This window comes from Hypomesus transpacificus, chromosome 23 (genome assembly GCF_021917145.1).
Source record: "Hypomesus transpacificus isolate Combined female chromosome 23, fHypTra1, whole genome shotgun sequence".
Lineage (NCBI taxonomy): Eukaryota > Metazoa > Chordata > Actinopteri > Osmeriformes > Osmeridae > Hypomesus > Hypomesus transpacificus.
The window spans coordinates 20,892,366-20,916,440 of record NC_061082.1 but is presented as its reverse complement, the minus strand read 5'-3'; the positions used below and the strand labels follow the sequence as shown (position 1 = coordinate 20,916,440).

The 24,075-nt window shown below is 47.4% G+C and overlaps 1 protein-coding gene across 3 annotated transcripts; it reads left to right on the top strand.

Moving 5' to 3' along the window:
- Nucleotides 1–450: 450 nt before the first annotated feature.
- On the top strand, nt 451–17,769 carry prpf40a (PRP40 pre-mRNA processing factor 40 homolog A). 3 transcript variants are annotated; one of them, XM_047046841.1, is made up of 27 exons: nt 482–519; nt 1,462–1,542; nt 1,690–1,830; nt 2,164–2,247; nt 5,162–5,177; nt 5,266–5,288; nt 5,563–5,604; nt 5,758–5,868; nt 6,016–6,136; nt 6,254–6,278; nt 6,518–6,742; nt 6,877–6,982; nt 9,541–9,605; nt 9,890–10,054; nt 11,209–11,317; nt 11,473–11,623; nt 11,878–12,011; nt 12,315–12,429; nt 12,820–12,911; nt 13,188–13,304; nt 14,564–14,701; nt 15,144–15,239; nt 15,329–15,415; nt 16,338–16,437; nt 16,679–16,740; nt 16,858–17,013; nt 17,252–17,769. In XM_047046841.1, the coding sequence occupies exons 1-27, from the start codon at nt 517–519 to the stop codon at nt 17,339–17,341; spliced, it is 2,655 nt and encodes an 884-aa protein (XP_046902797.1). In that variant the 5' UTR covers nt 482–516; the 3' UTR covers nt 17,342–17,769. The 3 variants fall into 3 exon arrangements, with proteins under 3 accessions (XP_046902798.1, XP_046902797.1, XP_046902796.1); XM_047046840.1 differs by having other exon boundaries at nt 12,799–12,911; XM_047046842.1 differs by lacking the exon at nt 1,462–1,542 and having other exon boundaries at nt 451–519; nt 12,799–12,911.
- The last annotated feature ends 6,306 nt before the right edge of the window (nt 17,770–24,075 follow it).

Here is a 24,075-nt window from a genome sequence, read left to right as displayed (position 1 = left end):
TGACATTGCTTGTAAAAAGGGCTATACAAATAATAATAATTTGAATGAATGTACCAGAGCATTGGCTATTTGTTTAAAATAATGAAAAATTGCTTTTTGACGAGTGACTAGAACAGGTACTTCAGAGATGACAGAGAATTTCAATTGGAATCTCAGAAATATAGGTTCCACAGCCACTGAGAACAATCACCAGCTGCATCACGGGCACTGCACTGCTATCTATCTATAATTCCAGGAATTATAGATAGGTGTGTGGCACAATTTCTTCCATGGGCACTGTGCTCTATTTATCGTTCAAATAATCTGTATTTGTGTGTTTCACTGCTATTTTAATCATCGACTGCGTCACGGGCACTGTGCAATGCTGCAACCTGACACGCCAAACTCCGATTCAAATGCACTGTGCGCAATCTTGACGCAGCTTCTTTTTATCTTTCAATCCGAGGGAAGCCAAGACCAATCAGAACGCTCGTTATTGAAGAGTGCCCGTGCCTGGACGCTCACTACTCAGTCAACATGGTGAGTTCAGTCAATTCTAAGCATTTTGTTTCAATACATTCTGTTGCTGCTATCTTTTTAGTGTATATGTTAAGCTGTTTACGATCATTTACATTTCTTATGATCTCGGAGGACTAAATAATAAAACGGAAGAAATATCTCGTCAGCTACCGGCAAATTGGTCTAGCTAACCTAACTTGCTAGCATAGCTAGTGCTAACTAGCCTAGCTAGCAAGGTACCAACATGTCATGAGCTGGTAAAGTTTGCTAGCTGCCGCTAGCTTCCTTTACTCATCCAGCTAGCTAATGTTTGCTAGCCACAACATGTCCGTGCTATGAAGCTAACTTTGCTAGCTCTGTATACTTGCTTTTGTAGGCTGGTAGCGTAACTATGAACATGTTGAAATAACCTAGCTAGCTCTATATACTTACCTATGCCTTTGTAGGCTGGTAGCGTAACTACGATCATGTTAAAGTAACTTGGCTGGCTAGCTTCTAATTTTCTGGTTACGTGCTAGCTCATTGACTGGCGCGTTAAACGAATGCTAGTGGTTACTGTATTGCTTTTGTCAATACCGACCAGCGTTTTAGGGACTGCTATGGTATGACAAATTGCTAGCCTGTCCAGAGCTAATCGTGTAAATTTACGACATGTATGATATCCCTGCTTGCTCAGTAGCAATAGCGAGATATTCCAAAATCCAAACAATAATGTTATACCATATTAGACTAGCCTTGATCTGGGTAAAGGAAATCCTAGACTTGCAGTGGCAAATACCAGCCTCATTGCATATCCCTTCATAAGCTACTGGTCAAGAATTGAAATGAGTATGTCGTGACGCGAGATCCTAAAGATAATATCAAGGCCAGTCGTGTTGGGGCCTAGATGTTGTTAATAGCTAGTTATAGTCGACACCAGTAGTATATTAGGAGTAACTGTATGAGGTCTCTTGTTCATGACAGTCTTCAGCAGATGCTAATAATGGCTCGAGCCAAGCAGCACCTTTTCCTGGTGTCCCACCTTCGGGAATGCCCCCATCTTTTGTAAGTTGGTGTTGGAACAGTCCACCATCTTTTCTGTGTTGCACCCTATGGCTTCTCTCATGACATGGGTCACGTTGTGGATCATAGCTGGGGAATCTGATTGGTTGCAATTGTTCTTTTGCTGTTTTTATAATTGGCTGTGTGTAGATGGGACCACCAGGAATGCCACCTCACTTCCCCCCAATGGGAATGCCCCCCATGGGTCAGAGGCCGCCCAGCATGAGCCCCATGCCCCCAGGGATGATGCCCCCAGGGATGATGCCCATGGGTGGACCCCAGATGGGACAGGTAAGCACCGTGTGGACGAGGAGTGAGGGGGCCCACATTTGGCCAGTTGGCTTGGAGTCCTTTTTTGTGTTGATCCCAACAGGGCAGATCTTATCCAATGGAGCGATGCAGGCCCCTGGATGGAAGTGTTAGTGTTGTTAGTGTGGGCTGTGTCTTTGAGTAAAAGATTGTCACCAGTAAAAAAATAAAAATACCAACAAATATGATAACCCTGGTTGTGCTAATGACATATTTCTGTTCCCTCCCTCCCCCAGTCTCACACAGGGTATTAATACTGTGAGGGATAAAAGCCAGTGCCTCAGATAAATATGTAATGATCCTCTCTCTTATTAGATGCCAGGTATGATGCCCCCCATGATGGCTGGGATGATTATGCCCCCTCGTATGCCCGCGGTCGCCATGCAACCAACAGGACCGGTAACTGCCAGCCTCACACCACTCTCTCCCAGCCTCACACACCACTCTCTCCCAGCCTCAGACACCACTCTCTCCCAGCCTCACACACCACTCTCTCCCAGCCTCACACACCACTCTCTCCCAGCCTCAGACACCACTCTCTCCCAGCCTCACACACCACTCTCTCCCAGCCTCACACACCACTCTCTCCCAGCCTCAGACACCACTCTCTCCCAGCCTCACACACCACTCTCTCCCAGCCTCACACACCACTCTCTCCCAGCCTCACACACCACCCTCTCCCAGCCTCAGACACCACTCTCTCCCAGCCTCACACACCACTCTCTCCCAGCCTCACACACCACTCTCTCCCAGCCTCACACACCACCCTCTCCCAGCCTCAGACACCACCCTCTCCCAGCCTCACACACCACTCTCTCCCAGCCTCAGACACCACCCTCTCCCAGCCTCAGACACCACTCTCTCCCAGCCTAACACACCACCCTCTCCCAGCCTCAGACACCACCCTCTCCCAGCCTCAGACACCACCCTCTCCCAGCCTCACACACCACCCTCTCCCAGCCTCAGACACCACCCTCTCCCAGCCTCAGACACAACCCTCTCCCAGCCTCAGACACCACCCTCTCCCAGCCTCACACACCACCCTCTCCCAGCCTCAGACACCACCCTCTCCCAGCCTCACACACCACCCTCTCCCAGCCTCACACACCACCCTCTCCCAGCCTCACACACCACCCTCTCCCAGCCTCACACACCACCCTGTCCCAGCCTCACACACCACTCTGTCCCAGCCTCACACACCACCCTCTCACAGCCTCACACACCACTCTGTCCCAGCCTCACACACCACTCTCTCCCAGCCTCACACACTGCAGCCCAGAATAGATCTTGCTGCCTTCAACAGCCTTAGCTTCAGCACCCTTAACACCCTGAACGTAGCAGTAGCTGTTCCAGACCCAGCCACAGCTAGCTGAACACCCTGAACGTAGCAGTAGCTGTTCCAGACCCAGCCACAGCTAGCTGAACGTAGCAGTAGCTGTTCCAGACCCAGCCACAGCTAGCTGAACGTAGCAGTAGCTGTTCCAGACCCAGCCACAGCTAGCTGAACGTAGCAGTAGCTGTTCCAGACCCAGCCACAGCTAGCTGATACCTGTCTCACACGCATCACACATTCTCCTGGAGCGCTTTTTAAAATCTTAAAGTTAAGTTTTAGAAAAGTATTTTTTTTTATTGAGCAGATACTTTTATCCAAAGAGACATACAAGTTATAACCTGTTATCTCTTCATCTGCAGTACAAGACCTCTAAGCTATACTTATTCCCCAAGGGTTTGGCTAATAAACATATTTAAGAAAATAAATGTATCAAAGTTCCTTATTAGTCCTGTATCTATAACCTAATGAACTGACTAGAGTTACACATTTCAGAGGTCCTTCATGTGTGTGACTTCATGAGACAGCCCAGGATGTCTTCTCAGTTAGTCACATATGAAGAGCTGTATGGTTGAAAAGTTACTAGTCACTAAAAACCAACGTCCACTACAATGCACATCCACTGACTCGGTGCCTCGGGTATCTTACAACTAGGGTCATTTGTTAGTGTTTTTGTGACTTGTAAAATGTGCAATTTTAGATAAATTAGGGAAACATACTGTACAAAATCCTCATGTAGTGTCAGGGCTTCTCTAAGACAACACACAAGGGCAACAAGGAATGTTTTGGTATAACCATAACCCCACTTCAAAATCCACGGTGGGTGTTGTCAGCAGTGTGACCTGCTGCAGAGGAGGTAGTATTGGTTAGTGACAGCAGTCAGATGCTGTAGTGAGTGATGCAGAGGAGGTAGTATTGATTAGTGACAGCAGTCAGATGCTGTAGTGAGTGATGCAGAGGAGGTAGTATTGATTAGTGACAGCAGTCAGATGCTGTAGTGATGCAGAGGAGGTAGTATTGATTAGTGACAGGAGTCAGATGCTGTAGTGAGTGATGCAGAGGAGGTAGTATTGATTAGTGACAGGAGTCAGATGCTGTAGTGAGTGATGCAGAGGAGGTAGTATTGGTTAGTGACAGCAGTCAGATGCTGTAGTGATGCAGAGGAGGTAGGATTGGTTAGTGACAGGAGTCAGATGCTGTAGTGAGTGATGCAGAGGAGGTAGTATTGGTTAGTGACAGCAGTCAGATGCTGTAGTGATGCAGAGGAGGTAGGATTGGTTAGTGACAGGAGTCAGATGCTGTAGTGAGTGATGCAGAGGAGGTAGTATTGGTTAGTGACAGCAGTCAGATGCTGTAGTGATGCAGAGGAGGTAGTATTGGCTAGTTTGACAGCAGTCAGATGCTGTAGTGATGCAGAGGAGGTAGTATTGGCTAGTTTGACAGCAGTCAGATGCTGTAGTGATGCAGAGGAGGTAGTATTGGTTAGTGACAGCAGTCAGATGCTGTAGTGATGCAGAGGAGGTAGTATTGGTTAGTGACAGCAGTCAGATGCTGTAGTGATGCAGAGGAGGTAGTAGTGGTTAGTGACTGCAGTCAGATGCTGTAGTGATGCAGAGGAGGTAGTAGTGGTTAGTGACAGCAGTCAGATGCTGTAGTGATGCAGAGGAGGGAGTATTGGTTAGTGACAGCAGTCAGATGCTGTAGTGATGCAGAGGAGGTTGTCACCTGTCACATGAGGTGTCCCCAGGCCTGATGGTTGATGCAGCTGGAGGGAGGCAGTCTGCTCTTCTTAATGAGTCCTGTCAGCTTCACACACGTCACAGTAGTCAGCCATGTCTCTGTGTTTGCTTACCAATGAACTACCTCTGTTAATAATGTCTTTAGAAGCCTTATGTTAGGATGGCGCTGTAGAGCAAACTGTTCTCCTGTTTATGGAGCTGTTTTTGAAGCCTGGTTTGACTCATGGTTGTGTTTTCTCTGCAGCCTGGAGTGGACACAGGTAAGACCTTTTCACACACAATTACTAATTAGGTGAAATCGTTGATCCTGTCAATGTTTGAATGACTAACCTGTGTTTTTCCTCCTAGCCACCACTACAGCAGGAACAGTGGTGAGTACATGTTGTACAACTTGTATGTGTGTGTCATGGTCATCAGTGGCATTGAATTAACGTATTCAATCCTTAACACACAAAGTTGTTTTGTTTAACTTATGTTATATAAAACACATACTGCATACGTTGTAAGAGTGTGTGTGTCAGGGCTGACTGGAGTGTTAGATATGCATGTCACACAGCAGATTCAATTTTGTATTGCTTCCATTCCCTCCCTTTACAAAGATGTGTCAATAATCAGCCCAGTCTAATTGACCGTTGTTTTGTTCAGGGTACAGCTAATGGCTCTCCCCAGGATGACCAGCCCAAGAAGGTGAGAACAGCCACGCTCCTTCCACCTTTCTGTTCTCAGAAGCTTTGAATGCTGCCAGTGATTTCCCCTGGAAATCCTCCTTCATTTTGCTGCTTGCCATCCATGTGTCTGTTTTGGAGACTTGTCATTAAGGCCTGGTATTGTCTTCTGTAGAAGTCCCTGTGGACAGAGCACAAGTCTCTGGATGGGAAAACCTATTTCTACAACACTGAGACCAAGCAGTCCACCTGGGAGAAGCCAGACGACCTCAAGTCTCCTGCAGAAGTATGACGGTGCTCCCCTCACTTCTAAGTCAAACCTCAGACCCTCTTGTAGCTCTCTCTCTTCTATTTCTCTCTCCTTCAGTTTCTTTCTCGCTCCATTGCTTTCTTTTTCTCTCGACAGTTTTCTGAGATGTGTTTGTGTTTCTAGCAAATGTTGTCAAAATGTCCATGGAAGGAGTACAAGTCTGACACGGGGAAACCATACTTCTATAACTCCCAGACCAAGGAGTCCAGATGGACCAAGCCCAAGGATCTGGAGGATCTGGAGGGTGAGTCAGGGCAGCGCCCCCCCCCCCCCCCCCCCCCCCCCCCCCCCCCCCTGTGCCCCTCCTCTGGGCGAGTACCTGCTAGCCTGTTTTAACATCCATCTCTCTGCTTTCTTTCAGCCATGATCAAAGCCGAGGAGAATGGGTGAGTAGTTTCTCTCCCCCTCCAAGTGTTCTGCGGTCTGCAAGGCTGGACATTTACTCACTATTACTCTGAAAATTGAGCTTATTATCATCATGAAAAAACAAATGACCGTGTCATCCTGTCTAATATATCTCTTTTACATCTGTGTGTCCGAGGCCTGCCTGTCTTTGAAATGAGAAATCACTCTCTTTGTCCCCTCCTCCTCCTCGTGTCCCCTCCTCCTCGTGCTCCTGCTGCAGGACTGCAGACGTCCCCGCCCCTGGCACCCTCCCCACGCCTGTCCTGCAGGCTCACGCCGCCGCCGCCATGGCAACTATGATGGAGGCGGAGAGCGTGGCGGTGAGCGTGGCCCTGCCCGTGGTGGAGGAGCACCTGACCCTGGGGGCCGTTCAGGGGGGCGAGGGCAGCACTGAGGCCCCCCCAGCTTCCACAGAGAGCACTGCCCCAACAGAGCTTCCTGCCAGGTAAGAAGAGACCACCCGCACTGTGGCACACACACACATACACACACACTCTTGTCTCACTGACTGGCTCTCTCTCCCTCTGACTCTGTCTGCCTACTGTCTTTCTGCCTGCCTGTCTTGCCTATGGTGTTCAGCACTGAGGGCTCCAAGGAGGATCGTCCAGAGATCCAGAAGAAGACATACAAGTGGAACACCAAGGAGGAGGCCAAGCAGGCCTTCAAAGAGCTCCTGAAGGAGAAGGTGAAGACCCGCCTACTGCTGGATCTAGGGTTCTGACCCCGCCCACTGCTGGATCTAGGGTTCTGACCCCGCCCACTGCTGGGTCCAGGGTTCTGACCCTAAGACTGCTGTACAGCTGACATGAGCGGGTAGTGTCAGAGTCCTGTCTGTCAGCTGACATGAGCGGGTAGTGTCAGAGTCCTGTCTGTCAGCTGAACCCCCAGCTCCAGCTGCATTCAGACGTGTCCTGGCTGATTAATAACAGGTTGTTTTTGTTTATATTGTCCGGACGACATGTTGTTATTGGTTAGAGAAAATGTTGTTCTGAGGGATCGTACATCATTTCAGCTCACCTCCAACCCCACCTGTCTGGTGTGGCCTGTTCAGAAGGGTGTGTATGATGCTGTGAAGCACTCCTCCTCCATCCCAGACTTCCTGTGTGTTGTGCTGAGTGCTTCCCTAGGCAGCAACACTGATCACACCTCCACAACTGTGGAAAACGTCTGTTTAGGAGCTCTTACAGTGTGGCTTCCCCCCCCATACTATACTTATGGTTCCAAACGATTCCCAGTATTGTGTGTGTGTGTGCTCACGGGTGTATTTAATCAACTTCTCTCCAGAGCACTCGGAGGTCTTAGCATGATTGCTAAGTCTCAGCTCCCTGTGCACGTGGTGTGTGTCTGTCTGTGCAAGGTGGCTCAGTAGGTCTATATTTAGGTCTTTTTAATTTGGTGCACAAAGCCCTCCTTTGAGATTGCTCGCTATTTGCCTACGAGATCTTAATGGCTCTGTCTTTATGATTAGCGTTGCTGGATGAAGGCGAGGGGGGCTGGATGAAGGACCACGCAGTATGTCATGCCTCACTGACTTAGAATAACTGTTGACAACTGACAAGGAGGATACACAGCGAGAGTTCTGTTCATAATGTATAACCCCCTTCCCTCTCTCTCTCTGTCTCACTCCGTCTCCTCTGTTCATTTACATGTTTTCATTTAGCAGACGCTTTTATCCAAAGCGACTTCCAAGAGAGAGCTTTACAAAGTGCATAGGTCACTGATAATAACAACAAGATAGCCCCAAAACATTGCGGTTAGCCAAAACATGAAGCACATATTGTGAACAACCAAAATAAGTGCCAAAGGGAAGAACCATAAAAGCATGTAGTTAAACAAGTCACCTCATGAACCACTAAGTGCAAGTGTACCTGTGGAAAAACAAGCAACATTAAAAACAATATATCACAGCGAGTACAAAAATAAGCAACATTAAAAACAATATATCACAGCGAGTACAAAAATGTTACTCAGTTACCACTAACTACAAGACCAACCAGTCTCTAAGCAAGAGTCATTGTGATCCTGGAGGAAACTAACAATCGGGTCAAGCAAACCATTCCTAAATACCGTTGTACTCCCGGAACAAGTGTGTCTTTAGCCTTTTCTTGAAGGTGGAGAGACAGTCAGTGTCTCTGATGGAGGTGGGGAGTTGATTCCACCACTGGGGGGCCAGACAGGAGAAGGGCTTGTCTTGGGACCGGGCGGTCTTGAGCGGTGGGATCACCAGGCGGTTGTCTGAAGAAGACCGTAGGTGACGGGTGGGGGTGTAAGGCTGCAGGAGAGACTTGGTGTAGTCGGGTGCAGTCCCATTCACTACTCGGAAGGTCAGTACCAGGGTCTTGAATCTGATGCGGGCCGTGATGGGTAGCCAGTGAAGAGAGATGAGGAGCGGGGTAACATGGGAGCGTCTGGGTAGATTGTAGACCAGGCGGGCTGCTGCGTTCTGAATCCTCTGAAGAGGGCTGGTTGCACATGCTGGGAGACCGGCGAGCAGCGAGTTGCAGTAGTCCAACTTGGAGAGGACCAGTGCTTGGACTAGCAGCTGGGTGGAGTGCTCAGACGGGTATATTCTGATGTTCCGGATGTTGTAGAGGGTGAATCTACACGACCGGGAGACTGCAGCAATGTGGGCCGTGAGGGAGAGCTCGTCATCCATGGTGACCCCAAGGTTCCTGGCAGAGGATGAAGGGGTAACCATCGCAGATCCCAGGGTGAATGACAGATCGTGGGAGATGGAGGGTTTAGCCGGGATGATGAGAAGTTCTGTTTTGGCGAGGTTCAGCTGGAGGTGGTGCTCGGTCATCCAGACGGAGATGTCTGTGAGGCAGGCCTCAATCCTTGCTGAGATCCCCGGATCAGTCGGGGGGAACGACGGGTACAGCTGCGTGTCGTCAGCGTAGTAGTGGTAGTAGAAGCCATTGGAGGTGATGATTGGTCCAAGCGAGGTGGTGTACATGGTAGGGAGTTCTCTCCAGCTGTTAAACTCTCTTCTATTAGTGCCCACCTCCATGCCTGCCCACCTCCATGCCTGCCCACCTCCATGCCTGCCCACCTCCATCCCTGCCCCGCCCCTACATATCAGAACCAGATCACCTACAGGAGCACGGTCAGAAAGCTGCAGATGTTGGTGTTGACAGAGGTTGAGTGGGACGTCCAGTGATGTGGCTGCTTTACAGGTGGTCATCAGAGAGCTGAGGGCTGAGTGTCCTTCACCCCTCATCTTCATCCTTCTGTTTTTCACAGGGTGTCTCGTCTAATGCATCATGGGAGCAGGCCATGAAAACCATCATCAACGACCCCCGCTACAGGTATGCCCGACCCTCATCGGTCCAGTGATTGGCCGTGTGAACACAGCCGAGCTGGGCTGATTGGCCATGTGAACACAGCCGAGCTGGGCTGATTGGCCATGTGAACAGTGCTGTCTGTGAAGCAAATGTAACTTTAATGTCACTGATGTGTGGAACTGAGCCAAGTCGTGTTTAAAAACTCGGCACAATGAACTATAAATGTCAGCCAGCTTCTCTGTCTCCTGATCATCATACATACCAGATCAGACTGCCTTAACAACCTACTGTGGTGTGTGTGTCTGCAGTGCCCTGCCCAAGCTGAGTGAGAAGAAGCAGGCGTTCAACGCCTACAAGGTCCAGACAGAGAAGGAGGAGAAGGAAGAGGCCAGGATCAAGTACAAGGAATCCAAGGAAACCTACCAGAGGTTCTTGGAGAACCATGACAAGATGACCTCCACCACCAGATACAAGTATGTGGCTCCTGATACCATGACATGTTATTCCTGGAGTCACCTAGATGTGGGTTTGAATCCCCCTCAGCCCCTGGTGGGGCAGCTCCTCCCTCAGTGTGGACATCGTATTGTGGGTTTGCGTCCCAAACTCTGCAGGTTGCACTTCTTTGTTAAATGACCTGGTGGGTTAGGGTTAGGTTAACCCTAACCACTCCTGTGTTAAATGACCTGCTGGGTTGGGGTGAATGCTACTCTGGATGTTGTTAGTTCATGGGGTGCCCTAGGGGCTCTGGTTAAGAGCACAATGGATTCTGTCATTGATGTTGGTTCTGACATGATGATGCCTTTTCATAAAGGACTGGTCCCTTAATGCACCTCACACTGTGATGGGGCCTGTCTTCACACCTAGCATTTCCACTGGAAGTAGTCTAGATGCCATCAGTGTGCTTCCAGTGGTTCCTCACCAACCCAGCTAGTTAGAATAGCTTAGGGCCTTTGCTTTTCCTTCACAGTTAAGAAACTGGTTTGAAAGCAGAACAGAATGTCAGTTTACATAGACATTACACCTAGTCATTTAGCAGACGCTATTATCCAGAGCAACTTACAGTAAGTACAGGGACATTCCCCCCGAGGCAAGTAGGGTGAAGTGCCTTGCCCAAGGACACAACGTCATTTTGCACGGCGGGGAATCGGTCCAACCTTCTGATTACTAGCCCGACTCCCTCACCGCTCAGCCATCTGACTCCCAAACAAGTTCACTTCCTGCAAGTGGCATCCGGGTTGTGCGGGCCGTGTGTGAGTCACTGACACCTCCGCAGGGGACGCAAATCCACTGTCAACCTTGACCAGAGGCCAGTTTGGCCGGCGTGGTGGCGGTGACAGGGTGAGTGACGTCACAGGCTGGGCAGCTGGAGAGCGGCAGCAAGGTCGTCTGGCTCCTGCTGTCCACCTGCAGGTCCACAATGTGCTGCTCAAGCCCTGCTGCCACTGCCTTCTACTGGAACCACCAGCTTACACCCCCTGTTGGTGCTGAGAGAAAGAGGGACCGTTAGATACTTTCATTAGTGCCTGGTATCATACTGCTCTCTTGTGGAGGGAAATATAATTGATGCACGAAGGGTGTCACTCAGCTCCACTTTAATGTGTGTGTGTATGTGTAATGCTGGACCCAGGAAAGCGGAGCAGATGTTTGGGGATCAGGATGTGTGGAGTTGTGTTCCAGAGAGGGACAGACTGGAGATCTATGAAGACGTCCTGTTCTACCTGGCTAAGAAGGAGAAGGTTAGCCCCCTCCAGCCTACCTACCTACCTCCCCCCACCCTTCAGTCCTCCACCCTAACCCCCTCCACCCTAACCATAACCCTCCACCCTAACCCCCTCCATTCTTGCACTTACAAACATACACTCACACCTGTTCCCACTCTGATGGTCTCCAGGAACAAGCCAAGCAGCTGCGGAAGAGAAACTGGGAGGCCCTTAAGAACATCCTGGACAACATGGCCAATGTGACGTACCGTACCACCTGGTCTGAGGCACAGCAGTACCTGCTGGACAACCCCACGTTCGCTGAGGATGAGGAGCTACAGAGTACGCTCACACACACCTCGCACACACACACACACCTTACGCACACCACTGCTTGGTGTATTAAAGTGTGTATTATGTTTGTGTTACTGGATGAATGTCTTCCCATCCACTGTCTCTTCTAACGCCCTCCTCCACCCCCCTCCCTTTATCCTTCTGTCTTTCCTTCCTCTCTTTCCTCCTTCCTCTACTCCCTCTCCTTCTCCTCCCTCTCCTCTCCTTCCTTTCCTCCCTCCCCCTCTCCTCCCTCCATGTAGACATGGACAAGGAGGATGCCCTGATCTGTTTTGAGGAGCACATCCGTGCTCTCGAGAAGGAGGAGGAGGATGACAAGCAGAAGTCTCTGCTGAGAGAGAGGAGACGTCAGCGCAAGAACCGCCAGTCTTTCCAGGTTATTTTAGTTACTGCTTTATCACCCTCATTTTCCCTTTGGTAGTACTTATCTATGTTAATAATAATATTAATAATGCATTTTATTTAAGTGCATCCTTCATTGTCGAGACAAACTCTGGGTGCTACTGGTTTGATAAGGGAGAATAACACTACAAATAGAAGTGAAGGGAATAAAAAGTACATAAATATGGTTCATGTCTTATCTGACATCTGCCCCATACATTATCTGATTAGAAAGTCCAGTTTTGTATTGTGTGTGTTTGTGTATGTCTTAATAGAAGTAATGTGTATGTCTGAACAGAAGTTTCTAGATGAGCTCCATGACCACGGTCAGCTGCACTCCATGTCTGCCTGGATGGAGATGTACCCCACCATTAGCTCCGACATCCGCTTCTCTAACATGCTGGGACAGCCTGGTACGAGCAGCGCATGCATGCACCCCACACACACAGCACACCACACACACCACACACACACACACACCACACACACAGCACACCACACACACACACCACACACATGCCACACAGTACAAACTAATGGAACACAAACACACACACTGCCACAAATGTAGAAACACACTTGCATGCATGTGCACTCATATTGATAGTGACAGTTACTTAAAGTATATACACATCTACCTGCTGAAGCATGCACATATTCTCTGAGTGATGATCTTGCAGCTAGTATGTCCGGGCCTGGCCTGGTCTAGCTAGCTAGTGTGTGTGTGTGTGCAGATAATCTTGTGTTGCCAGAGCAGCTGTTGAATAACATGCGGATGTTAGTTTATGGTGTCTATTCTGCAGGCTCCACCCCTCTGGACTTGTTCAAGTTCTACGTGGAAGACCTGAAGGCTCGTTACCATGACGAGAAGAGGATCATCAAGGACATTCTCAAGGTGAGAGCACACAGCTGTGTGTGTCACGTCATGTGGGAAAGCTTGTATAACATTCTCCTGTGAGTGTTTGTGTGTGTGTAGCTCAGTGGTGGGCTTTAACAGGGAAGTTAACACAATCGTGTGTGTGTGTTTCTGGCAACCCTTTCCTCTTGCCCCTCTAGGTAAGGCCCACTGGTAACCTCTGTAGCAACTCTGTCACATGCAGGATAATAAGATGGCTTCCTGTATGGACCTGATGATTGTCCATAATAAGCTCTCTCTTTCTCTGTGCCACAGGACAAGGGCTTCCTGGTGGAGGTGAATACTGGATTTGAGGACTTTGGTTCTGTTATAAGCTCAGACAAGAGAGCCACGACGCTGGATGCTGGCAACATCAAGCTGGCCTTCAACAGTGTAAGAGCCCCGACCAGCTGCAGCCCTGCTCGGAGCAGGGTCACAGAAACACAGTAACCCTGGCCAGGAGAGTGGGGTCACAGTAACCCTGGCCAGGAGAGCAGGGTCACAGTAACCCTGGCCAGGAGAGCAGGGTCACAGTAACCTTGGCCAGGAGAGCAGGGTCACAGTAACCCTGGCCAGGAGAGTGGGGTCACAGTAACCCTGGCCAGGAGAGTGGGGTCACAGTAACCCTGGCCAGGAGAGCAGGGTCACAGTAACCCTGGCCAGGAGAGTGGGGTCACAGTAACCCTGGCCAGGAGAGCGGGGTCACAGTAACCCTGGCCAGGAGAGCAGGGTCACAGTAACCCTGGCCAGGAGAGCGGGGTCACAGTAACCCTGGCCAGGAGAGTGGGGTCACAGTAACCCTGGCCAGGAGAGTGGGGTCACAGTAACCCTGGCCAGGAGAGCAGGGTCACAGTAACCCTGGCCAGGAGAGTGGGGTCACAGTAACCCTGGCCAGGAGAGCGGGGTCACAGTAACCCTGGCCAGGAGAGTGGGGTCACAGTAACCCTGGCCAGGAGAGTGGGGTCACAGTAACCCTGGCCAGGAGAGCAGGGTCACAGTAACCCTGGCCAGGAGAGTGGGGTCACAGTAACCCTGGCCAGGAGAGCAGGGTCACAGTAACCCTGGCCAGGAGAGTGGGGTCACAGTAACCCTGGCCAGGAGAGCAGGGTCACAGTAACCATGGCCAGGAGAGTGGGGTCACAGTAACCCTGGCCAGGAGAGCGGGGTCACAGTAACCCTGGCCAGGAGAGCAGGGTCACAGTAACCCTGGCCAGGAGAGTGGGGTCACAGTAACCATGGCCAGGAGAGTGGGGTCACAGTAACCCTGGCCAGGAGAGCAGGGTCACAGTAACCCTGGCCAGGAGAGCAGGGTCACAGTAACCCTGGCCAGGAGAGTGGGGTCACAGTAACCCTGGCCAGGAAAGCAGGGTCACAGTAACTCTGGCCAGGAGAGTGGGGTCACAGTAACCCTGGCCAGGAGAGCAGGGTCACAGTAACCCTGGCCAGGAGAGTGGGGTCACAGTAACCCTGGCCAGGAGAGCAGGGTCACAGTAACCCTGGCCAGGAGAGCGGGGTCACAGTAACCCTGGCCAGGAGAGCGGGGTCACAGTAACACCAGAATCTTCTGGCTTCATATGGGAGGCCACACATTGTAAAGCCCTCCACTGTGGCTCGCTTAGCAATATATCTAACAGCATTTGTCCCCCTGGTAGCTGCTGGAGAAGGCAGAGGCTCGGGAGCGGGAGCGGGAGAAGGAGGAGGCCAGGAAGATGAAGAGGAAGGAGGCAGCGTTCAAGAGCATGCTGAAGCAGGCCACGCCCCCTCTTGAGCCAGAGGCCTCCTGGGAGACGGTACTTTTTGTCACTTCCGATATAGTTGTACACCTGGTGTTGTGATGTCACTTCCTGATTATTATCATAGAATAGTAAACTTGGCAAACCTTAAACTGGTTCGGAAGACTGTTCCATGAAACGAGTTTACTGAATAAGCCCGGCTTCTGTCAGTTAGTCGTACTGGAAAAAGGGGGTCCAGAGAGTGTGTGCCAACTACAGGGGTATCACACCTCTTAGCCTCCCTGGTAAAGTTTACTTTAAGGTGCGGGGTTTGGCCGATTTGTTGATCCTCGGATTGAAGAGGAACATCTGCGACCTCTGGATCCTCAGTCAAATGCTCTGAGCTACACCCATCCCCATGTTCTACCACTGAGCTATACCCATCCCCATGTTCTACCACTGAGCTATACCCATCCCCATGCTCTACCACTGAGCTGTACCCATTTGTGTTTTGATTCAGGTCCGAGAGAGATTCCTCAAAGAGTCGGCCTTTGAGGACGTGACTCTGGAGTCAGAGAGGAAGAGGATATTTAAAGACTTCATGCACGTCTTGGAGGTAACCTGCTTCTGCCTAGTCCAGACATATCACGCTATGACAACAGAAGGGAAGTTATGTCACATCTAACCAATGTCCTGTCCTGACAGCATGAGTGCCAGCACCATCACTCCAAGACCAAGAAGCACTCAAAGAAGTCCAAGAAGCACCACAGGAAGAGGTCCCGTTCTCGCTCGGTCAGTAGGCCAACTTGCTTGTCTCCCCCTACAGGACAGGAGGAGTAATGACAGTGTTGTAGTTGGAATAATAGTTCCATGAATCCAGCTTTTAACTGTCCTCAGATACTGAGTTGTGTATGTTGAGTGTGGGCAACTTTGAAGCCATTTGTGACATACATTGTCAAAGATATTAGACATTGGGCAGTCTGATGTAAACTTGGGTACAGGCAGGTCAATGTGTCACAAGGTATTTGCACAAATGTTCGGGAGGTCAGCAAACATCTCCTTTTTGGCACACAGCTGTGTGCATCGTTTATTCAAGTAGGCCTACAAAGACTAAACTTTTTGAACAGAGAACTTAGCTAGCTCCCCACAACGTAGCCCACACCTCACTGCACCCTTAAAGGTGCAGTATCCCACACCTCACTGCACCCTTAAAGGTACAGTATCCCACACCTCACTGCACCCTTAAAGGTACAGTGTCGCACAGATTAAATTACATTTGGAGACTTAAAAAATGTGAAGTCAAATATGAGTAAGTACTTTTTAATTGTTCAAATACATAGTCTTTCTTTATGGTAATTTTATATAAACTATTTATTCATTGACTTGAAGAAAATGTGCCATATCGTGATATGTATTGTTATCGGGATATGAGAGGATCTATATTAGGATATGAGATTTTGGTCATATTGCAAAGCCCTACTGTGAACTAAAATAAATGATCAGTAATGCATTTAAATTGGGAAAATGTGAAAAATTGCATTGCACTTCTATTTAAGCCCCTAAATGTTGTGTTTGTAGCTCTAAAATGTTTAGTTAAGGCTACAGTGCTCCTCGTAAAAAAAGGTAGTCTGGAGCCCTGGGTACAGGTATAGTTTTTTTCATAGTTGACCTGTAGAGAGCGCTAATCCCCCCCCCCTTCCCCCTGTCTCCACAGGGTTCCGAGTCTGAGGAGGAGGAGTACCACAACAACAACAAGAAGAAGAAACGCTCCCAGTCCAAGTCCATGTCTGAGCGCTCTTCCAGCGGGGAGTCTGGTGAGACAGGAAACAGGAAGCACTCGATAGCATAACACTTTGTCTCCAGAAGGCAGTTCTGGTGCAGCATAAACACCAAACCACCTGTACATACAAGCACAAAAACACTCTACACAAGTTTGTTTTATTATATATTACCAGGGAACAACAGGACATGCATACACATACACTGTAGTTGATGGTTGTGTGTGATGGAGAGAAGCTCTAGTACGGCACCTGACTTCCTCCTTCCTGTGTGCAGAGAGAAGTTATAAGAAGTCCAAGAAGCACAAGAAGAAGGGAAAGAAGAGGCGACACAAGTCGGTAGGTAGTCGCATGACCATCTGGACCGGAGGGGGTAGGAAGGTCAAGGGTCACCGGGTCAGTTACTCAGCCTCACCTGTGTGTGTGTGTGTTCACAACCCTGACCCCCTCACACAGGCTTCCCCTGAGTCTGAGGGAGAGAAGAAGGGGAGAGACAGGGACAGCAAGCGGGAGAAGGAGCAGGAGAAGGAGAAAGAGAATGACAAGTCCAGAGGGAAAGGCCGCTCCGACTCCAAACAGAAGTCTCCCAAAAGGAAAGCTACCAAGGAGGAGGTAGGGCCTTCTGAGGCAGGATGAGTCAAACTCCTGGCCTCGGCCGCTGGGAATGTAGAGTCAAAGGAAAACCCTAAAATTCAAACCATACTTCTAGAATGTTCCGTTTTAGTAAAGACAGCTAGAACCTAAACCATTCTGGGGCCTGGATGTTCTAGGAACACCTGGTGATGTAGTTGTTCCTGCTCCTCCAGAGGATTGTGGAGTGAGGTGAGTCGTGACGTCTTGTTCTCTGCAGGGTGGCTGGGACACGTCAGGCAGTGAGCTGAGCGAGGGAGAGCTAGAGAAGAGGAGGAGAACACTGCTGGAGCAGCTGGATGCACCGTGAAACACCTCCCCCCCCCCCCCCCCCCCCCGGCCTGCTCCCCTGCCCCTCCTGGCATCTTTCCTCTGTATCTTAATTTTTCTCATCTGTCCACCTCATCCTACATGCATTCCCCTCAGCGTTCGTCCTCTCAGCCTTGCACACATACATGCTACACTCTCTCACACCCACACTCTTCATAAGATGCAGGTGATGTAGCTGGCCTAGTGTTTATTAGGAGGGGAGGCTGAGGGGAGGCTGTTTGACATGTCACCACGCAGCCACCTGGTATAACTAGTAGATGAATACAAGCAGGCCTGTCGCCCTTCTGATCCCACCCTGTTCTTTTTGTTGTCTTTTTCTAGTTGTACATGTTTAGTTTTTCCTTCATTGCTAATAGTTTGATTTTGGAATAAAAACATATCTCAACAACTTGTTGTTGACTGACTATGCAGGATGTGTATACTTTTCATTAGTAGAATAGTGGCAGTTTAGTCTGACATTTATAGAATCCACACACTGGTGTCTGTTTTTTAATGATCCCTTACCACTGATGAGGGTTGGTTGGGTATTTCTTCTTTTGGGCGATTGTGAAAATCAGACTTGCATGTAATAATAAACACATTTCCATGACTATTGTCTTTGTGTAGCTTAGTGGTTGGTGGGGAGTCCACCGGCCAATAAACAAGTGTTAGACTGGAGACATAAGGCAAGTCAGCTGTAGGGGAGAGTGGGGTGAGTTGTGCCAGTTTTTACTTGGTGACTTTAAGCGAGGCCATGACAGTAATGCTTCCAACTAAAATATGTACACATATTTCAGGATGTGGTGCACCCCTGGGAACAATCACTTTGGATCTGAAATATAGTATTTAATAAATATAGCTTTCTGAAAAAAAGTGGTTTTGTGGCACAACTTGCCCCCGGTGCAGGGTAAGTTGTGCCTTTAGAGAGAATACACTGGGGTAAATTGTGCCATTGACTATTGAAGTAAAACTGTATATTTTCATCTCAGAAACTGTGATGCTATATAAAAGCTAGACAAATTCAATACAAATTTACTAGTGGTGGGATAATAGATTAATGTTTAAAATCTAGATTAATCTCACTGTCATTTGAATTCCGCCGAAGGCATTTAGAATGTGTGCTACCCAAATAATGACTAAAAGTAAGTATTTGAGAACGGGGTTTCTCAAGCCAGGTGGGGTATTAGTAGTCTGACGTTGTCATACTCATAATTCTAGTCAGAATATGAGTCTGAGAACTCTCCGTTGGGCTTTGACTACAGGGCGTGTTTCAAACGAGCCTGGAAAACAAATGCCTCTTCGCTCAATTGGATAGATCTACAACCAATCAGAGCAACAGAGTATGTTAAGCACCGCATAGTTGTTGTCAACAGAACTAAACTACAAGCAGACTTGAAGTATGCTTGAAGAATGAATACAAACGATTTTTGCTGTGTTGTAAAATTAATTTAAGGGTAGGGAGAGTACTTGTTCACAAGGTCAACCTTTTTGAGTGAAACAATAAAGGACAATGCATATACGAAGTTCTCCGTTTAGGATTACAACTCCATCGGGGCCAGCTGATAAATTAAACCTTTACCGAATCCTGTAGGAAGGACGGCAAAAACATATTTTCCATTGACAAATGCCTTGATTGCGTCTCTCTGTTCCTCTTTCAAAATTAATGCGCTGTCGATGTCTTCTAAAACAGACTCGATGGCAGTATCCTAACATCCCAGATCTCCAGCGGTAGCCATGTTTGTTCAAAACAAATTCAACTTACATTTATTCATTTCACTTCAACTTAAGCGCTCTTTTGTGACGTGGGTGATTACGTTACTGTTGATCATCTGTCCATCATCGTATAAAGCCCGCCCTGGCAATTTAATTGGTTCGCCCAGATTCTGGTTTTCTGTAGTTGGTCCCCAATACGAGTAGCCTGGCTGCCAGCCCAACTTCTCCCCGCCCCCAAAAAAATTTGGTCGGGAAGTTGGGTCTGGAGGGTCTCGTATTGGCGACACACGATGATGGACAGATGATCAACAGTAACGTAATCACCCACGTCACAAAAGAGCGCTTAAGTTGAAGTGAAATGAATAAATGTAAGTTGAATTCGTTTTGAACAAACATGGCTACCGCTGGAGATCTGGGATGTTATGATTCTGCCATCAAGTCTGTTTTAGAAGACATCGACAGCGCATTAATTTTGAAAGAGGAACAGAGAGACGCAATCAAAGCATTTGTCGATGGAAAATATGTTTTTGCTGTCTTTCCTACGGGATTCGGTAAAAGTTTAATTTATCAGCTGGCCCCAATGGTCGCGAAGAAGATGGGACACAATGAAAACCCAGTGGCCATTGTGGTTTCTCCTTTTCTTTTGTGGAGTTGTAATCCTAAACGGAGAACTTGTTTGTGTATGCATTGCCCTTTATTGTTTCGCTCAAAAAGGTTGACCGTGTGAACAAGTACTCCCCCTACCCTTAAATTAATTTTAGAACACTGGCAAAAATCGTTTGTATTCATTCTTCAAGCATACTTCAAGTCTGCTTGCAGTTTAGTCAGTGAAGATTTAGCTCCCTCTCAGTTTAGTTCTGTTGGCAACAACAATGCGGCGCTTAACATACGTCACATACTCTGTTGCTCTGATTGGTTGTAGATCTATCCAATTGAGCGAAGAGGCATTTGTTTTCCAGGCTCGTTTGAAACACGCCTCGTAGTCAAAGCCCAACGGAGAGTTCTCAGACTCATATTCTGATTAGAATTATGAGTATGACAACGTCAGGCTACAATACGAGACCCTCCAGACCCAACTTCCCGACCAAATTTTTTTGGGGGCGGGGAGAAGTTGGGCTGGCAGCCAGGCTACAATACGAGACCCTCCAGACCCAACTTCCCGACCAAATTTCTTTGGGGGCGGGGAGAAGTTGGGCTGGCAGCCAGGCTAGGGTATTAGACCAGGGGCTCATCTCCAGTTTCCAAAATGCATCACAAACTGCTTGAGAAAGCTGTTCTACTATGATAATTGGTGATGAAAATAAATTATGTTCAATAAGATGTACTTGTGTTTAATAACTGTTTATTAGATTAGTTAGCTTGGCTGACAGAGCTGTGCTGACGGGCTTGCCTCGGTTGCACTTAAACATCGTAGTTTGCAATAATAGGCTACTGTAAACGGGCCAAACTCGGAACACGGTTGTTGCTGACAATGGTTGGTTTAGGCCTAAAGCTTTTCAGTGTCTGTGGAATATGAGTCTAATGCAATTTCAAGAAAACAACATGAAATTAGAGAGAAACTTGTAATAATTGTATTGACCATTACTATGAACAATACATCCACGCAAGTACAGTAGTGGTTTGCCACCGTACACTGAAATGAGTAGGTTTATGGTAGCCTATGGCTAATGAAACCTTGCGATTTCCTTTATTGTTGGTTAGCTATTGGCGCAGGCGCATAGAAAGTGTCCCTCATTTGAGGGTGAGGAAGTTGGCAACCCTTTATTTGAGACTGGAAGAACTCCTAGTCTCCTACAGTAAACTAATTCCGCATAGCACAAGGTGCAAACAACCTTAGTCTTGTCGATGTTACCATTGGGAAGCTTCTTAAAAATACTTTTTTCCTGAAGCAAACCAGGCGGCTTCATAGCTGCATCCATGTTAGCACGTCACGTTTGATGTGATAATAGGTAAGTTCGACATGGACTGCCTTCATGCAGCGCTGCTATGGAAAGCCAACAGGGTAGTATGTACGCGTAATTTAAACGGGTATTTTTGATTGGACACCGCGTTCATATGGAACGCCGACAGGGTCATATGTTGGTCAATAGAGGGCGCTAGGGCGCCGCCCTCCCTGGTGAAAAGTGCTTTAGATTTTTTTTTTTCATATAATATATTTTTTCTAAACAATAACTACTCATTTTAAGCATGACTGTGTTAAAAATACACAATAAAGTGTTGTGTATATACAGTGCCCTCCAAAAGTATTGGAACAGTGAGGCGAATTCCTTTATTTTTGCTGTAGACTGAAAACATTTGGGCTTGACATCAAATAATGAACGTGAGACCAGAGATCAACGTTTCAGCTTTTATTTCCAGGTATTTACATCAGGATCTGATGCACAACTAAGAAAATATCACATTTTGTTTGAATCCACCCATTTGTCATGTGATCAAAAGTATTGGAACAGATATACTTAAAACATATTTAAGTGAATAAGACTTAATATTTAGTTGCAAATCCTTTGCTTTCAATAACTGCAGCAAGTCTGTGACCCATTGACGTCACCAAACTTTTGCATTCTTCCTTTTTGATGCTTTCCCAGGCTTTCACTGCAGCCTCTTTCAGTTGTTGTTTGTTTTGTGGGGTTCCTCCCTTCAGTCTCCTCTTAAGCAGGTAAAATGCATGCTCTATAGGGTTTAAGTCTGGAGATTGACTTGGCCAGTCTAATACCTTCCATTTCTTGCCCCTGATGAACTCCTTTGTTGTTTTGGCAGTGTGTTTTGGGTCGTTATCTTGCTGCATGATGAAGGCTCTGCCAATCAGTTTGGTTGCATCTTTCCTTAAATTGGCAGACAAAATGTTTCTGTAGACTTCCGAGTTCATTTTGCTGCTGCCATCATGTGTTACATCCTCAATGAAGATTAATGAGCCCGTCCCAGAAGAAGCCATGCAAGCCCAAGCCATGACATTACCTCCACCGTGTTTCACAGATGAGCTTGTGTGTTTGGGATCATGAGCAGTTCCTTTCTTTCTCCAAACTTTAGCCTTTCCATCACTTTGGTAAAAGTTAATCTTTGTCTCATCAGTCCATAAAACTTTGTCCCAGAATTTTTGAGGTTCATCTCTGTACTTTTTGGCAAATTCCAGCCTGGCCTTCCTATTCTTCTTGCTAATGAGTGGTTTGCATCTTCTGGTGTAGCCCTTGTACTTTTGTTCATGAAGTCTTCTGCGAACAGTAGATAGTGATACCTTCACTCCTGCCATCTGGAGGTTGTTGCTGATCTCACTAACAGTTGTTTTAGGGTCTTTCTTTACAGCTCTCACAATGTTTCTGTCATCAACTGCTGATGTTTTCCTTGGTCTACCTGTTCGACGTCTGTTACTTAGTACACCAGTAGTTTTCTTCTTCTTCAGGACATTCCAAATGGTTGTACTGGCTATGGCCAATGTTTCTGCAATGGCTCTGATTGATTTTCCATCTTCTCTAAGACTCACAATTGCTTGTTTTTCACCCAAAGACAGCGCTCTGGTTTTCATGTTGTTTTCACCTCTGAATACAGTCTGCATAGACAAAACCTATCTTACCCAATCTGAACCTGAGTGTAGACATTCAGTGGTATTTATTGATTGAATAATGTATGTAATAGGACACACCTGGGCAACAAAACACACCTGTCAGTCACATGTTCCAATACTTTTGCTCACGTGACAAATGGGTGGGTTCGAACAAAAAGGTGATATTTTCTAATTTGTGCATCAGATCCTGATGTAAATACCTGGAAATAAAAGCTGAAACGTTGATCTCTGGTTTCACATTCATCGTTTGATGTCAAGCCCAAATGTTTTCAGTCTACAGCAAAAATAAAGGAATTGGCCTCACTGTTCCAATACTTTTGGAGGGCACTGTATATACTAAAATTCAGTTTGGGGATAAATGTACTTCATGCTCGACATCTGGGGCGCTAGAAAAAAGCGCCCTCGAAACGCCTACCAACCTGCTGGCGATGGGTGAATTGCTGACCGTTGCTAACAAGAAACATATATTTAGCCAATCAGCGTCCTCAAAAATGATGCTTAAAGGGCGCTGGAATTAGCGCCCCAAGCAGAGTTAAGTATAGAAGTGATTTTGCAACTGTAGGGCCTACTTAACGTTATTGAAAATGAATGACTCCGGACTTCAGACGTTTTCATTTCTCAAATTCTGTCAGATATCCTCTCCAAAACTTTAGTGGAGAAAATAAAAATAAAAGAGTTTGGCCCAACCTGACATCAAAATTACACAACAGGCGAGCGAAAAGGGTAGAGGTAAATCATACACAGGGGTTTCTCCCAGGATTGGTAAACTACAACAGAAAGGCCTGGCTAGCTGGATACAGTCATGTCAATGCCTTATTTTGCTTCCTGTACTTGCTTTTTATAACATTCGGAACAGATGCAGCATGGACTGTTACAGGAGTTAAGGACATTAAACATTTATCTGAGAAAAACAAAACAAGTGCACAAAGGCACACATGGAGAATACAATCAAGATAGCCATGCTAGGCAGAGACAATCGCTATGCAACTGGACGAAGGTCATAGGATTGAGGTGAGGAGAAACAACGAAGAAGTGGATAAGAACAGGCACGTTCTATCAAAGATAATCGATTGTGTTATATTCATTTATAAATCCTTAATATTTAGTTTTACAGTAATAGTTGTGTTGTGTTTCCTAATAATACCAGGCAGAGTGGCTCAAGTGCCCAGATTCTCAATATTTCTGAACTGAGTGTAATGATATTTATAGTCCACAAATGTGGACATTTGCCTATAGCTGTGTGCATTAATTACATAATTACTATTTCTCAGAGAACTCGTATCATGCAGTTTGTGTTCAATTGTATTAGGATGGTTACCGAATTGACTGAATATTTCACAGCCCCACCTAGAATAATTTTCACCAGCGGCCACTGCATATGACCCTGTCGGCGTTCCATAGAATTCTGGTTAGACCTTTTGTCCGACTTGAGACAGCGCCGAAGCTAGGTCACTGTGACGTCG